The sequence below is a fragment of the Bos taurus genome, chromosome 26 (genome assembly GCF_002263795.3).
Source record: "Bos taurus isolate L1 Dominette 01449 registration number 42190680 breed Hereford chromosome 26, ARS-UCD2.0, whole genome shotgun sequence".
Classification (NCBI taxonomy): Eukaryota; Metazoa; Chordata; class Mammalia; order Artiodactyla; family Bovidae; genus Bos; species Bos taurus.
Window position 1 is genome coordinate 11,408,327 of NC_037353.1, and position 16,455 is coordinate 11,424,781.

General features: G+C 37.0%; 1 protein-coding gene across 4 annotated transcripts in view; it reads left to right on the forward strand.

Moving 5' to 3' along the window:
- The window catches only part of KIF20B (kinesin family member 20B), an 83,974-nt gene that overhangs the window by 56,656 nt on the left and 10,863 nt on the right, over positions 1–16,455 (forward strand). For all 4 annotated transcript variants that reach the window (XM_005225362.5, XM_005225363.5, XM_010819733.4 and 1 more), the window contains 4 exons: positions 6,316–6,441; positions 7,299–7,426; positions 10,679–10,834; positions 14,729–14,905. In XM_005225362.5, coding sequence (XP_005225419.1) covers positions 6,316–6,441; positions 7,299–7,426; positions 10,679–10,834; positions 14,729–14,905 — 587 coding nt within the window. The remainder of the gene's footprint in view (positions 1–6,315; positions 6,442–7,298; positions 7,427–10,678; positions 10,835–14,728; positions 14,906–16,455) is intronic.

Below are 16,455 nucleotides of genomic sequence, written 5' to 3' on the forward strand. Positions count from 1 at the left end.
CAAACTTGTACAACCACTACCACCATATAATTCCAGAGCATTTTCATCACCCTAGAAAGAAATGCTGTACTGATTAGCAGTCACTCTCCATTCATGCTTCCATCAGAACTCCAGTTTGGTTTTATCTTAACACAGACATCTTCCCTCTGAGTGTGTTTCTTCTCCCTATCTGTTGCCATACAGACTTCCCTTTTCTTACAAGGACACCAATTATGTTGAATTAGGGCCCACTGTGGAGAAGGTGATGGCACCCCACTCCAGTACTCTTGCCTGGGAAATCCCGTGGGCTGAGGAGCCTGGTAGGCTGCAGTCCATGGGGTCGCGAAGAGTTGGACACGACTGAGTGACTTCACTTGCAGTTTTCACTTTCATGCATTGGAGAAGGAAATGGCAACCCACTCCAGTGTTCTTGCCTGGAGAATCCCAGGGATTGGGGAGCCTGGTGGGCTGCCGTCTATGGGGTCGCACGGAGTTGGACACGACTCACGTGACTTAGCAGCAGCAGGGCCCACTGTAATCCAGTAAAGGGAGTTCCCCAATGGCTCAGCTATTAAGAATCCACCTGCAGTGCAAGAGACATGGGCTCCATGCTTGGGTTGGGAAGATCCCCTGGGACTTCCCACTGGAGCAACCCACTCCAGTATTCTTGCCTGGAGAACCCCATGGACAGAGGAGCCTGGTGGACTGCAGTTCATGGGGTCGCAAAAAGTTGGACACTACTGAAGCAGCTTTGCATTCAGGTACACTAATCCAGTATGACCTTATTCTGAACTTGATTACCTCTGCAAAGACTCTTTTTCCAAGTAAGGTCATATTCACAGGGAGTAGACATAATTTTTCCCCCTGACATGCTGGTGGGTATAAAGGAGTATGTCATTTTGGTTCACTCAGCTGCAGCAAGTCTTAGTTGTGGTCCGTGGGATCTTCCCAGAGAAGGCAGTGGCACCCCACTCCAGTACTTTTGCCTGGAAAATCCCGTGGACGGAGGAGCCTGGTAGGCTGCAGTCCACGGGGTCGCTAAGAGTCGGACACGATCGAGCGACTTCACTTTCACTTTTCACTTTCATGCATTGGAGAAGGAAATGGCAACCCACTCCAGTGTTCTCGCCTGGAGAATCCCAGGGACGGGGGAGCCTGGTGGGCTGCCGTCTATGGGGTCACACAGAGTCGGACACAACTGAAGTGACTTAGCAGCAGCAGCAGCATGGGATCGTCATTGTGTCTTTGAGATGTTTTGTTCTGGTGCACAGCTTCTCTAGTTGTGGACACAGGCTCCACAGAGCAGGTTTCGTAGTTTAGACATGTGGACTTCGTTGGTCCACAGCATGTAGGATCTTAGTTTCCTGACCAGGGATTGAAACCATATCCCCTGCATTGCAAGGCAGATTCTTAACCATTGGACCACACGGTAAGTCCTGTTGTTTTTGATTTACATTTCCTACTGATATTGAGCATCTTGTCTTCTGCTATTGGCCGTTGGTATATCTTCTTTGCAGAAATGTCTGTTAATGTCCTTAATGTGCTTTGCCTATTTTGGGCAAAAGTTGCCCCCTCAGACAATGCAGTTGGGTTGTTTGCCCCCTCCCCCAACTTGTTTTTTGTGTGTGTGTGTGTGGAGTTGTGATTTTTATATTTTCTGGCTTCTAGACTCTTATCAGGTAAATGTTTTCTCCTATCCTGTGGGTGGTTTTTCACTTCCTGGATAGTGTCCTTTGATAGATAAAAGTTTTTAATTTTTTAAGTTAATTTTTATTGGAGTATAGTTGCTTTACAATGTTTACAAAGTGAAAGTTTTTCATTTTGACGTTACCTATCTTGTTTTGATTGCTTATACTTTAGGTATCATGTCTAAAAACCTGTTGCCTAATCTAAAGTTACCTCAGTTTTCTTCTAAGGGTTTTATAGTTTTTAGCTGTTGTATTTAGGTCTTTGATTCACTTTGAATTAATCTGTTTGAGTATAATTTTGTATATTATGTGAGGTAGATGTCTAACTTAATTCTTTTTCATTTGGAGATCCAGTTGTCCCAGCACCATTTGTTGAAAAGACTATTCTTTCTCCTGTTGCATTGTTTTGCATCTTTGTTGAAAATCAGTTGACCATAAATGTAAGGATTTATCTCCTAACTCTTAACTCTGTTTCATTGTTCTATATGTCAGTCTTTATGCTAGTACCATACAGTATTGTTACTTACCTTTTAGTGAGTTTTGAAATTGAGAAGTATGAATTCTCTCACTTAAAAAAAAAATTTATTTGGCTGCCCTGGGTCTTAGTTGTGGCACTTGGGATCTTTAGTTGTGACATGCCAACTCTTGGTTGTGGAATGTGGTATCTAGTTCCCTGACCAGGGATCGAACCTGGGGCCCTGGCAGTGAGAGATCTTAACCACTGGACTGCCGTGAAATTCCCAATCACTGAGTATTTCTAATCCAGAGTTTTACATGACATTTGTATGTCGTTTCTTTCACAAGTTGGTGCAATGTCCCTTCTTTGCACAACCAACCTGTTCTCGAACATTATGCTTAAGCTTTTCTTCCTTGAAGCCTTGCTAGGACATTATATAGCTTTCAGTGATCCTCTCTCCTGAATGTTAAACACTTGATTGATTGTCTGCCAGGCATTTATTTAGCTATGATAATTCAGAGCTGTCTTTAGATAGCTTTGATGAAATATCTAGTTCCTGTCCTTTTGCTTTATTTTGTGTTTTATTTGTTGCATATTTCTGGATTCTTTTCTTGAAATAAAGTTCAGTTATTGGAGGCTGTGACCAATATAATTATCTTTTTTCTTTTACTGTTTCTGCCTTTCAAAATAGATGGATAGCCATTAGTGAAGTTATCATTGGTGTCTTGGAACTTTACTGATTGCTATCTAGATACTTAAACTCCTTTTTTTGAACCCTCTAATTTAGAGCAGAAGATAGGATGTAGGAAGAACAGATTATTTGAATAAAATTGTGATTAACTATATAGTCAATATATTTGCATATCATGCTTTTTCAAAGGAAGAGTTTGGGGCAGAATACCAGTACTACTTTAACCCTAAGAAAGAATTCTGTTTCATTAATTCTCCTGGTGGCTTATATCAATGAACAGAAATACTGAAAATTACTCAAAATATTTTCTCATTGTTTTGTTTTAAGCTTACTTTATAGTAAGTATTTTAAGGAAGCCATCTTTAGATATTTGTGTCATTTTTAGTGTTTCTTTTAGTGCTCTGAGTTTGAGCTATGCATTTATAAATTCATCACCTCTGACATGAATAGTAGTCTTGGTAAGAGGTGTGGGAAGTGAGCCCTGGTACTGTGTCACCAAAGACAATAAGCCAGTCTTTCCTCCTTATCTCTTTCAGGTAGGATTAGAATTATTTATAATCCATTATTATAGTTATTTTTTCAAGGGCCAGAAACAGTTTTAGTAAGGTTATAATAGCACAGTTGTTCCTGAGGAGCTGGTTTAAAAAGCACTAGAAGTAAATATTTTGCTTTGAAAATTTTTCTAGAAAAAATAATTACTTGAGACTTTTGAAAAAGTAAATTTGGGATTGAGTACTTATTGTTTTAAGGAGGTAAAAATTATAGTTTTAGTTTTGGTTTAAGAATATTAATAGTTCAGTTCAGTTCAGTCGCTCAGTTGTGTCCGACTTTTTGCGACCCCATGAATTGTAGCACGCCAGGCCTCCCTGTCCATCACCATCTCCCGAAATTCACTCAGACTCACGTCCATCGAGTCGGTGATGCCACCCAGCCATCTCATCCTCTGTCATCCCCTTCTCCTCCTGCCCCCAATCCCTCCCAGCATCAGAGTCTTTTCCAATGAGTCAACTCTTCTCATGAGGTGGCCAAAGGACTGGAGTTTCAGCTTTAGCATCATTCCTTCCAAAGAACACCCAGGACTGATCTCCTTTAGAATGCACTGGTTGGATCTTCTTGCAGTCCAAGGGACTCTCAAGAGTCTTCTCCAACACCACAGTTCAAAAGCATCAATTCTTCGGCGCTCAGCTTTCTTCACAGTCCAACTCTCACATCCAGACATGACCACTGGAAAAACCATAGCCCGGACTAGACGGACCTTTGTTGACAAAGTAATGTCTGTGCTTTTCAATATGCTATCTAGGTTGGTCATAACTTTCCTTCCAAGGAGTAAGTGTCTTTTAATTTAAATTTTGTCAAATAGGTTTTTTTTCTAAATCCCAGTATATGTGTTTATTAGTACAGGTGTACCTCAGAGATGTTCAGATGCTAAATCACTTCAGTCATGTCTAACTCTTTGTGACGTTGTGGACTGTAGAGCCTACCAGGCTCCTCTCTCCATGAGATTCTGCAGGCAAGAATACTGGAGTTGGGTTGCCATGTCCTCCTCCAGGGGATCTTCCCAACCCAAGGATCGAACCCAGGTCTGCCACATTGCAGGCAGACTCTTTGCAGTCTGAGCCACCAGGGAATCCCTTAGCACACCCATGCACATAGTTAAATGGCTTAAAACAATGCAAATACATTACCTTACAACTCTGGAGGTCAGAACTCTGAAAAAAGGTCTATTAAGGCTAAAATCAAGATATCTGCAAAACTGTGTTCCTTCTGGTTGCTTTAGGGGAGAATCTGCTTCTTTACCTTTTCCAGATTAAGACATAATAGTATTATGTTTAAAAAAACAGTGCTCACACCTAATTAAAAAATACTTCATTGCTAAAAAATGCTAACCATCATCTGAGCTTTCAGGGAACTGTAATCTTTTTGCTGATAGAGTAGAGCCTTACGTTGATGCTGAAGACTGCTGACTGAACAAAGTAGTGGTTGCTGAAGATTGGGGTGGCTGTGGCAATTTCTTAAAGTAAGACAGTGAGGAAATTTGCCGCATCAATTGACTCTTCCTTTCATAAACAGTTTCTCTGTAGCATGCTCTGCTGTTTGATGCCTTTTTACCCACAGTAGAATTTTTTCAGAATTAGAGTCAAGCCTCTTAGACTCTGCCACTGCTTTATCAGTTTATATAATATTCTGAATCCTTTGTTGTCATTTCAACATTTTTCACTCAGAATAGATTCCATCTCAAGAAACCACTTTCTTTGCTCATCCGTAAGAAGCAACTTGTCGTCTGTTCAAGTTTTATCATGAGATGGCAGCAGTTAAGTCGTATATTCTGGATAACTGGCAGCACCTACGTCAGCACTTGGCTTCTTCACCTTGCACTTTTATGTTTTGGAGACAGCTTCTTTCCTTGAACCTCAAGAACTAACCTCTGCTACCTTGAAACTTTTCTTCTGTAACTTCCTTACCCCTCAGCATTCATCAGATGGAAAGAATTAGGGCCTTGCTCTAAATTAAGCTGTGGCTTAAGTGAATTTTGTGGTTATTTTTGATTTCTCTGTCCAGGCCACTGAAAGTTTCTCTATATCAGCAGTAAGTCTCTTTCGCTTTGTTATCATTTGAATATTCACTGGGGTAGGACTTTAAAGTCTCTTGAAGAACTTTAATTTGCAGTCACAACTTGAGTATTTGGAACAAGAGGCCTAGCTTTTGGCTAGTCTCAGCTTTTGATATGTCTTCCTTACATAATCATTTCATGTCTAGCTTTTGATTTAAAGTGAGAGTTGTGTGCCTCTCCTTGAGCACTTCCTTTCACTTGAGCACTTAAAGGCCTCTGTAGTGTTATTAATTGGATTAATTTCAATATTGTTGCGTCCTAGGGAATCGGGAGGTCCATGGAGAGGGAGAAACAGGGAAATAGCTGGTCATGGGAGCAATCAGAGCACGCACAGTCTTTATGGGTTAATCTTACTATCTTGCATTGTTGCAGTTCATAGCATCCCCCCTAGAAATACAATAGTAACGTCAGAGATCAGTGATCATAGGTCATCATAACAAATACAACAGTAATGATAGAATTATTAAAATGTGATTCAGAGGCAGGAAGTGAGCAAATACTGTTAGAAAAATGGTGCTTATAGACTTGCTTGATGCAGGATTGCCACAGACTTTGAATTTATAAAAAAACACAGTGTATCTGAAGCACAATTAAGTGAAGAACAGTAAAATAATAGTTTTATAATTTTCATTAATAGCTTAATTGAAAATGATTAATTTTATTTGAAAAGCTTTTCTGTCTGTTTATTCTTGCATTCATCTGTTCATCAATTATTTGTTTGATCCTTCATTGATGCCAGTACTGGTCTAGGCATTGAAAATACAGCAGTGAACGAGACAAAGTTTTGTCTTGGTGGAACTCATATTCTATTTAAGTTAACTTAATTTTCAATATGGATATCTAGATGTAGATGTTAATAATTTCTAAAATGTTCTTTATAAATTTTTAGATCTGAGTGTTAAAGAAAAAATAATCAAAGACATGCAAATGACCCTGGAAGAACAAGAGCAGACTCAGGTAGAACAAGATCAAGTGCTTGAGGCTAAATTAGAGGAAACCGAAAGACTGGCCACAGGTAAAACAAGATTGCTTACATATTTCAAAGCATACTTTTTCATTTTCTTTCACTAGTTTGCTTTCCTTTTTAATGTGGTTTAATATTTATAATAATTTATAATAAGAAAGTATTTATTGTCTTTTTGGAATATCCTGTCACTTGTTATGTTTTACTGTGATGAAAATCATTGTATCTCATTGAAAAGAGGAATCAGTATACTTTCATAATAACTGGATGATAGCTTGCAGTGTTCCCCAGATGTTAAGAATAAACTTTCAACTTTTTTCACCTCTCTACAGCAATTGGTATCATCTTGTATGTTTAACTCAATAAATACTCTGATTCTGTCCTTCAGAATACCATCAGTGGGTTTTTTTTTTTTTTTTAATTTTTGAGAGCATGAGGTTTCCTATATATTGGCATGCATTTAAACTGTATACTCAGAACACTATTCAATGAGTTATTGAGAGGTTTTCATAGTTCTTGTCTTAGAATTTGGTAAACTTGTAGAATGGTCTGTGTGTATGTGTGTACGAAAGTCTCTCAGTCATGTCCGACTCTTTGTGACCTCATGAACTATACAGTCCATGGAATTCTCCAGACCAGAATACTGGAGTGGGTAGCCTTTCCCTTCTCCAGGGGATCTTCCCAGCTTAGGGATCGAACCCAGGTCTCCTGCACTACAGGTGGATTCTTTACCAGCTGAGCTACAAGGGAAGCCCAGAATGGTCTCAGTTCTATTTAATATCCTGGCCTATGATCTTCTGCTTCTGGGCTCTGCTGTCTGTATTCCTGTCTGTATCCCATGCCACACACATCTCTGTGCAGTATAACTTTTGCATGTAGTTTAAAAAAAATTTATATTTCCATATCAGAATTGGAAGAATGGAAGGAAAAATACAAAGATTTGGAAGCCAAACACAATCAAAGTTCAAATAAAGAATTTGAGGATAACACAGATGTACTTAATACAAAACTCAGTAAGCTTCAAGATGAGTTACAGGTATGATTTTTATCTACATGTGTAGTTTTATCTATATATTTATTATATTTCTCTTAAGATTATTTAGTAAATATTTTATAATTAATTTAGATATGGAGGTACTCATAGCTGGGAAATGTTAGAATATAATTTCTCAGTACACATTGAAATGACATGGGGAAGAGATTCCCTAGAATACAAGCTACTAAGTGCCAATGAAAATGCAGTGGTTGGGTCTTCAGTTTTACATATTTAATTCTTGTATCATCATGTCTTACGTCTTTGTACCTATTTTTGTACTGTTTAAACTTTTAACTCTTCAAATACTTCTGTAGAGATGAAACTATTAGGAAAATTATTTTGATTATTGTAAATGTAAAGATGGGCTCGATAAAGGACAGAAATGGTATGGACATAACAGAAGCAGAAGATATTAAGAAGAGATGGCAAGAATACACAGAAGAACTGTACAAAAAAGATCTTCACGACCCAGATAATCACGATGGTGTGATCACTGACCTAGAGCCAGACATCCTGGAATGTGAAGTCAAGTGGGCCTTAGAAAGCATCACTACGAACAAAGCTAGTGGAGGTGATGGAATTCCAGTTGAGCTATTCCAAATCCTGAAAGATGATGCTGTGAAAGTGCTGCACTCAATAGGCCAGCAAATTTGGAAAACTCAGCAGTGGCCACAGGACTGGAAAAGGTCAGTTTTCTTTCCAATCTCAAAGAAAGGCAATGCCAAAGAATGCTCAAACTACCACACAATTGCAGTCATCTCACACACTAGTAAAGTAATGCCCCAAATTCTCCAAGCTAGGCTTCAGCAATATGTGAACCGTGAACTTCCTGATGTTCAAGCTGGTTTTAGAAAAGGCAGAGGAACCAGAGATCAAATTGCCAACATCCACTGGATCATGGAAAAAGCAAGAGAGTTCCAGAAAAACATCTATTTCTGCTTTGTTGACTATGCCAAAGCCTTTGACTGTGTGGATCACAATAAACTGTGGAAAATTCTTCAAGAGATGGGAATACCAGACCACCTGACCTGCCTCCTGAGAAATTTGTATGCAGGTCAGGAAGCAACAGTTAGAACTGGACATGGAACAACAGACTGGTTCCAAATAGGAAAAGGAGTTCCTCAAGGCTGTATTATTGTCACCCTGTTTATTTAACTTATATGCAGAGTACATCATGAGAAACACTGGAAGAAACACAAGCTGGAATCAAGATTGCCGGGAGAAATATTAATAACCTCAGATATGCAGATGACACCACCCTTATGGTAGAAAGTGAAGAGGAACTCAAAAGCCTTTTGATGAAAGTGAAAGTGGAGAGTGAAAAAGTTGACTTAAAGCTCAACATTCAGAAAATGAAGATGATGGCATCCGGTCCCATCACTTCATGGGAAATAGATGGGGAAACAGTGGAAACAGTGTCAGACTTTATTTTTGGGGGCTCCAAAATCACTGCAGATGGTGACTGCAGCCATGAAATTAAAAGGCGTTTACTCCTTGAAAGGAAAGTTATGACCAACCTAGATAGCATATTCAAAAGCAGAGACATTACTTTGCCAACAGAGGTTCATCTAGTCAAGGCTGTGGTTTTTCCTGTGGTCATGTATGGATGTGAGAGTTGGACTGTGAAGAAGGCTGCTCGCCAAAGAATTGATGCTTTTGAACTGTGGTGTTGGAGAAGACTCTTGAGAGTCCCTTGGACTGCAAGGAGATCCAACCAGTCCATTCTGAAGGAGATCAGTACTGGGTGTTCTTTGGAAGGAATGATGCTAAAGCTGAAACTCCAGTACTTTGGCCACCTCATGCGAAGAGTTGACTCATTGGAAAAGACTCTGATGCTGGGAGGGATTGAGGGCAAGAGGAGAAGGGGACGACAGAAGATGAGATGGCTGGATGGTATCACTGACTCGATGGACGTGAGTCTCAGTGAACTCCAGGTGTTGGTGATGGACAGGGAGGCCTGGTGTGCTGTGATTCATGGGGTCGCAAAGAGTCGGACACGACTGAGCGACTGATCTGATCTCATTGTAAATGTAATTATTACGCTGGAAAAGAATAGAATTGTATGTCTGAACATTGGAATAGATTTGAAACTGTATTACTACATTTGAAAATATATTACGACATAGAAGATAATCTGTTTTCTATTTATATATTTTTCCGTATTTAGCTTTCACATACCATGAATAGGACGTACAGGGCAAAGATTTTTTAATGGGACTTAACAAATATGTAAAACTTTATACATTTTATTTATTAGAAGTTACAATCCAACTGTAGTTTTGGCATTGAAGAAAGCATAGTAATGAGTTTTGAAAAGATTGCATCTAAATTATTTTCTTAAATTCAGGCTGTATAGAATAAATCCGTTCCTTTCTTTTTTGTAACTATTAATTACATACTATAGAATTTATCCTTTCCATTGTCAGAACTGAAAGCAGCTGGAACAGAGTGGATAATCCATTAGTTATGAAAAAATGCACTAATTACTTTGTGAATATTCATATTAAGGAATACTGGTGTGTTTTGCATTCTAAAATAATAAGATCATGTATCTTAGATAATAAACTTTGTAATTCTGTAATGGACTAGTGATAATTTATCTGGCACAGTGGTTTTGCAAGTTTTAAAAACAGATTTTTAAATACATAGCTTTTAGTGTAGTAGTAGTATTTTTGCTTCAAAAGAAGTTTTACGTCAGTTTTGAATGTATAAATGAGATGTTTTTGAACTTGAAGGATCTATGGAAGCCTCTTTAAAATTTACTGATCAACTGTATTTTCTATCCAGCTATTCCCTGTATTCTTTAATAAATATTTGTCCTGTTACACAAGTTACTCTTTATTTGACATTCTGTATACCTGGGAAAATTTTATTTTGGAATCTCAGCTGGAAATGACCACTACAAATCAAAAATTTTTTTTTAATCTAGCATTTAAAAAGACTTGGTTCTCTGTAGTTCAGAAATTTCAGTTATTTCTTCTTAAGCTCACTGATGAAGGAAAGTTCTTAAATGGATTTTGTAGCAAAATTAAGTTTATGAATGAAATAACTATTTAGGAAGGCAACCAACAGTGTTCATTTTATAGTCTGAAATATACTCAAACTTTGTCATTATTTAAAGAAAAATGCTTGTTTTAAGTTTTTGAAAAGGTGAAATGAAGAGCCATGGATTATATGGAAATGTTTATAAATGCAGATTTATTAACTGCTTTCAAAACATGTGATAGTTACTTATGCTATTTCTACATGTAGGAATCGGAACAGAAACATGAAGCTGAAAGAAAAAAATGGTTAGAAGAAAAAATGATGCTTATCACTCAAGCAAAAGAAGCTGAGAATCTACGAAACAAAGAGATGAAAAAATATGCCGAAGACAGAGAGCATTGTTTGAAGCAACAAAATGAAATGGTTGGTAATAGTTATACTTTATCTGCTGTGTATTTTGCCTGCTTTCTTTGGCTTCTTAAATTGTTGCCTGGGATTCTTAGATTCTTATCAGTGTCTACATGGTTGTGTGGGTTTCGTTGGTTGTTTATTTTTAAGGCAGTTTGTCTATTTGTAAGATGAGTTTTCTATCCCAGTTTATCTTGAAGTTCTTATTCTTGGGAAAATAATTATTTCTCAATATCTAGATTCAGAACTTAAAAATATTTTCCTTTTGACTGCCACAGGGTTATCCCTACTAGAATGTAAAATATTTGCATTTTGAACTGTAGATTCTGCTAACATGGTGTATGCATTTTACCTCATAAGCTGCTTTTGTCAGATCTTTTTTTAAAAAAAAACATCAACTATATAGTTTCTAGAAGACTGTAGGTAGAAATAACTTTCTGTTTTACTAGCTATAGTTCTCAAGTAATTCTGTCTTATTAGTAGTTTGTGTTTTTTCCTCCTATTTTAATCTACAACTTAGTCTCTTTGATACTCAATCAGAAAAAAGTTCAAAGTCATCATTGATCCTGGGAAAACTATTGAGTAATATGTTATCTTTAAATGAAAAGATAACCTAACCCTAACCTAGTTCCCTGTTTACAGTAATACTAACATGGCAGTATCACATTGCCATCTGTTGGCATTTCCTTTGTTTATGACAGAATTTTACTTATATCAGCTCAATTTTTCTGAACAAAAACATTAATTTTCACTAAGTTAAAGAAGATTTTCCCACAGATTTTAAGAAATATTTTTTATTTTGAAATCATTTTATTTCCAGAAACATTGCAAAGCTAGTACAGAGAATTTCTCTATATCTGTTACCCAACTTCTGATGTTAGAGCTTACATAACAACAGTACATTGATCAAAACCAACAAATTAATATTATTATAATACTGATTGCTAAATTATGGATCTTACTAGAATTTTACCAACTTTCCCAATAATTTTTTTTTTTTCCTGGATATAGGATCATATCTAGGATACTGTGTTCCATTTTAGTTGTTAGGTTTCCTTAGAGTCCTGACCCTGTTTTCTTTGTCACATGACAAAGTACGTGAGACTAATACTTGTTATTACTACGGCACCCAGGTAGCAATATATTTCACTTCATGTACCAATGCCACCTGACTGGAGTTACCTTCAGGAAGTGTTGTGCTGAGCAAGATTGAAATGCTACATCTATCTTAACAGGAAATGCTGCTGCTGGTTCTGTTTCTGTCCATAACCCATTTAACCTTCCAGACAGTAACAAGAGGCAAGAAGTGCAATCAGAGCTGTTGACTTTCATAGTCAGTCACTCCAGCCCCAAACCAGGAATGGGCCTACTTCTTTTCCTAATCAGTGGTCCCTCTGGCAGCAATGCCAGCAAGTAAACCTCCTTTGAATTTTTAGTCCTAGAGCAAACTAGCTTTCTCCTTTCTCCTATATATTTCTTTGCACTTGTACCTAGGATGTGTGTCTGCAATATTTAAGAAATAAATTGTTGATTTTTTAGAAGCCTTTTAAGCTGGAATACACAGAACACAGTAAGTAAAATAAACCGTGTTCAATGAATTATTATAAAGCCAGTCCCCAGTTAACTACCATTGAGTTTAAGAAATAAAACAATATTAGCATCCAAGAGACCCCATCTTCTCAATGATAATAACTATTCTATCTTTTAATGTTAAACTTCAGTTTTGTTCATTTTTTAAAACTTTATATAAATAAAAATACGTAGAATGCATTTTCTTGTGCCTGGCTTCTTTCACTCAGTATTATGTTTGTGAGGATCATCTATATTTGTTCCAAGTAGCTGGAGTTAGTCTCCTTTCATTGCTGAGTATTTCAGTGTATAAGTATACCACAGTCTATTCAATTTAAAGTTGAAGATACAGGGGTTGTTACTGTTTGGGGCTGTTATGAGTAAGATATCCTGTAAACATTTTTATATATTTCTCTTAGTGCACGTGTGCATTCATTTCTATTGCATATATAGCCAAGAATAGAATCGCTAGTGGATAGGGTAAACATCCCTGGAGGAAGGGATGGCAGTCCACTCCAGTATTTTTACCTGGAAAATCCCATGGACAGAGGAGCCTGGCGGACTGCAGTCCATAGGGTCACACAGAGTCTGACATGAATGAAGCAGTTAGCAGGCAGGCAGGCACGGTAAACATATGTGGAACTCTAGTAGAATGCCAGACTAATTTTCAAAGTAGTTTTACCCATTTATACTGCAATTTGTATTGTTGGATGTTTTGTTTATTGGCTCTGCCTACCCAAGTCCCCTTGTTTATTTTCTGTTTGACTATCTTTTTTATACAGGAGTTCCTTATACTTTCTGGATAGGAGTGTGTTGCAATTACCTTCTTTCAAACTCTGGTTTACCTTTTTACTCTCATTGCCTTTTTAGAACAGAAATGAAGAATTATTCTAATTCATTTTCTCAGTCTTTTCCTTTATTAACTTCAAGGACATGAAGCTGTTCTCTTACATTATTTCCAGAAAGGTTTGGGGTTTTACCTTTCCTATTTTGATTCCAGTATTAATTTTTGTGTTGGGGTGAGATAGGGGTAAAGGCTGTCATCGTTCTTATAAATTTGAATTACCAATCGACCTGGTAGTACTTTTTGAAAAAGCTGTTACTTTTCTACTGCTCTGCAACTTTTGTTGTAGGTCAGTTGTCCAGTGGTTAACTTTTGTATATGGTGTGAGATTATAAGTCTTTTTTTCCATTTGGCTGTTCAGTTGTTCCATCACCCTTTGTAGAAAAGACTGTTGTTTTCTCCATTGAGTTTCTTTGACATTTTTATGGAATATCAATTGACCATGATATTTTTGGACTGTGTCCTCTGTTCTCTGGTGTCTGTATATCCTTAAGACAATATCACACTGTCTTTATTATTATATATAGTAGGCTTAAAATGACATGGTATGATTGCTTCTACTTTGTACTTCATTTTCAAAGTAAATTTGACTATGTCATTTGCATTTTCATGTTATTTTTAGAGTCAGCTTTTCCACTTCTACTCACTCACAGACACACAGATACACACACACACTTGCTTGGATTTTTATTGAAGTTGCTTTAACTCTAGATCTTCTAAGGGAGAACTGACATTTTAAAAATAATGAATCTTTTAATCTTTGAACACAGGTTCTCTTTATTTAAAAAAGAAAGTGAAAGTGTTAGTTGCTCAGTCTTGTTCTACTCTTTGCAACCCCATGGACTGTAGCTGGCCAGGCTCCTTTTTCCTTGGAATTCTCCAGGCAGGAATACTGGAGTGGGTTGCCAGTCTCTTCTCCAGGGGATCTTCCCAACCCAGGAATCGAACCTGTGTCTCCTGCATTGCAGGCAGATTCTTTACTGTCTGAGCTACCAGGGAAGCCCCTTGTTTATTTACATGTTCCTTTATTTCTTTCAGCAGTGTATTGTAGTTATGTTTAGATCTTGCACATATTTTCTCTAATTTGCCAGTTTTTCAACCCAGTGAAAAAGTATTTTTAATTTTCATTTTTCTGTTGTTTGTTGCTATTGGTTTTGTCATTTATTTTTTTGTAATTTTACCATCTCATTTTGCAAATATTGAGGGAAATGCTAGAATTAGTTTAAAAGCTCTAATTGTTTATTGAAGGAAGTGCCCAGTAAGCTTTTTTTGTTTTGAATGAGGTGGGATAGGATATAATATGTGGATAGTTAAGGTATATAAAGGCATTATGTATTTGGTTTTTTAAGTAAATATTTTATCTAGACTTGTCTACGTAGTTTATTGTGTATCCTGTTCACAGTTGTATTTATTGTGTTATCCATAATAACTTCAAAAATTCTTAGATTCATAATGTTACAACATTTACTTTAGCATTTTGTGTTTATTCTGTTTAGGAAATACTTAAAGGACAGTTGGCTGAGAAAGATGGTAACCTCCAGCAGTGGCGGGAAGAACGCGATCAACTTGTTGCAGCTTTAGAAATACAGCTGAAAGCACTGATCTCCAGTAATGTACAAAAAGATAATGAAATCGAACAATTAAAAAAGATCACATCAGAGGCTTCTAAGACAGTCAGTAGAATCTTTTTCTTTCTATGCCTTTTTTGATTAAACATAGGAGTTTTCCAAAATTATTTAATTGATTAACTTTTAAAGAATACAAATGTTAGTAGATCAGTTAGGAATCATAGATTGAAAAAAGTATTTGCATGTTTGCCATGAATTTTGAGTTTTCAGAGTTTACTCTGAGTTGACCCATCAGTGACTGGTTGAGGAATAGTACTTTCTCTAATATTTTGGCCATATCTTCAGGTAGAGTATTTAGAAAATAAACAACTGGTGATTTAGTCCCTCATCTGTCTTTAAAATATGGCAGTGTGACTCAGCCTGAACTCTTGCTAATATTTAAATATTTGAGCCCATCCTAAATTTATGATAACGATACACACTGTTTTTGAAAATAAGCACAATGGTGAGGAGATGTGAGTCATTCAGCAGGTACTTTTTTTTTCTTGGCCACACCACTCAGCTTGCAACATCTTAGTTCCCCGATCAGGGAATGAATCCGGGCCCCAGCAGTGAGAGCTCTGAGTTCTAACCACTGAACTACCAGGGAATTCCCAGGAGCTACTGTTGTAATATGCATTGGAGTTAGGAACCCTAGATGAAGAAAGTATTGCATTTCTCAGATAGCTGTTTCCCAGGAAAATTGAATCAGGGTGCATCTAAAGCTAGTCTTTTCAGAGTAAATGATTGGCATTTGAAAAATATGCCATTCTAAAGCCTTTAGATAAATAATAAAATAAATGTGTATGTGTGTATCTGTCTCTTACATCAAAAGACCTTGGGATTCTCAGAGAAAGACTGCTCAAAACAGGTATTAGCATGTTGTATAAATTGTACAGAATAGACAGTTAGAAAAATGAGGTATCAACTACTGTCATTGTGGTTTGGGACCTTTGGGAAAATTACTCAACATTTCTGAACTTTAAATCAGAGGTGATAATGTCTTCCTAATGGAATTGTGAAAATTTATTGAGAGTGTTTATAAAACAGTTAGCACAGTTATTACAACAGTGGAAGTCAGTACATGCTAGTTGCTTTCTGCATTATGAGTGCAAATAGGATCTTTTTTACTTACAATTTTGGGTAGGTGACATAAGAGATGTATTTGACTTTTGATTTTGGTGGTAGTGATTAGAGGGTCCATGTTGGAATTTATCAAGTTTAGCAATGTAAATATGATTTTTTTTTATAGATAGGGTTTAGGAATAGAGAATATCCTGTGACTAAGTGGGATGAAGAGCGTGCAGCAAGGAAAAGTTTAGTTATCAGTATAGTCTTTTCTACTCTGATTCTGTAGTTGCATTCCTAAGACACCTCTAGTTTTTCAGAATTACATTATCAAAGTGATTTGGGAGGTTTAAGCTCCAACTCAGTACAGAGTCTGGTTTTGTTATTTAATGTCTCTAGGTCTCTGTTTCCTATACGGAAAGTAGAAATAATGATTCTTGCCAAATCTAACTCTGAGTTGCAATGAAAGTAAAATGAGAGAATATGTAAAACACCTTGGAACTTGAAAGGAATCTTTCAAATTTCTGTTTAGGTCAGACTCAGAGAGG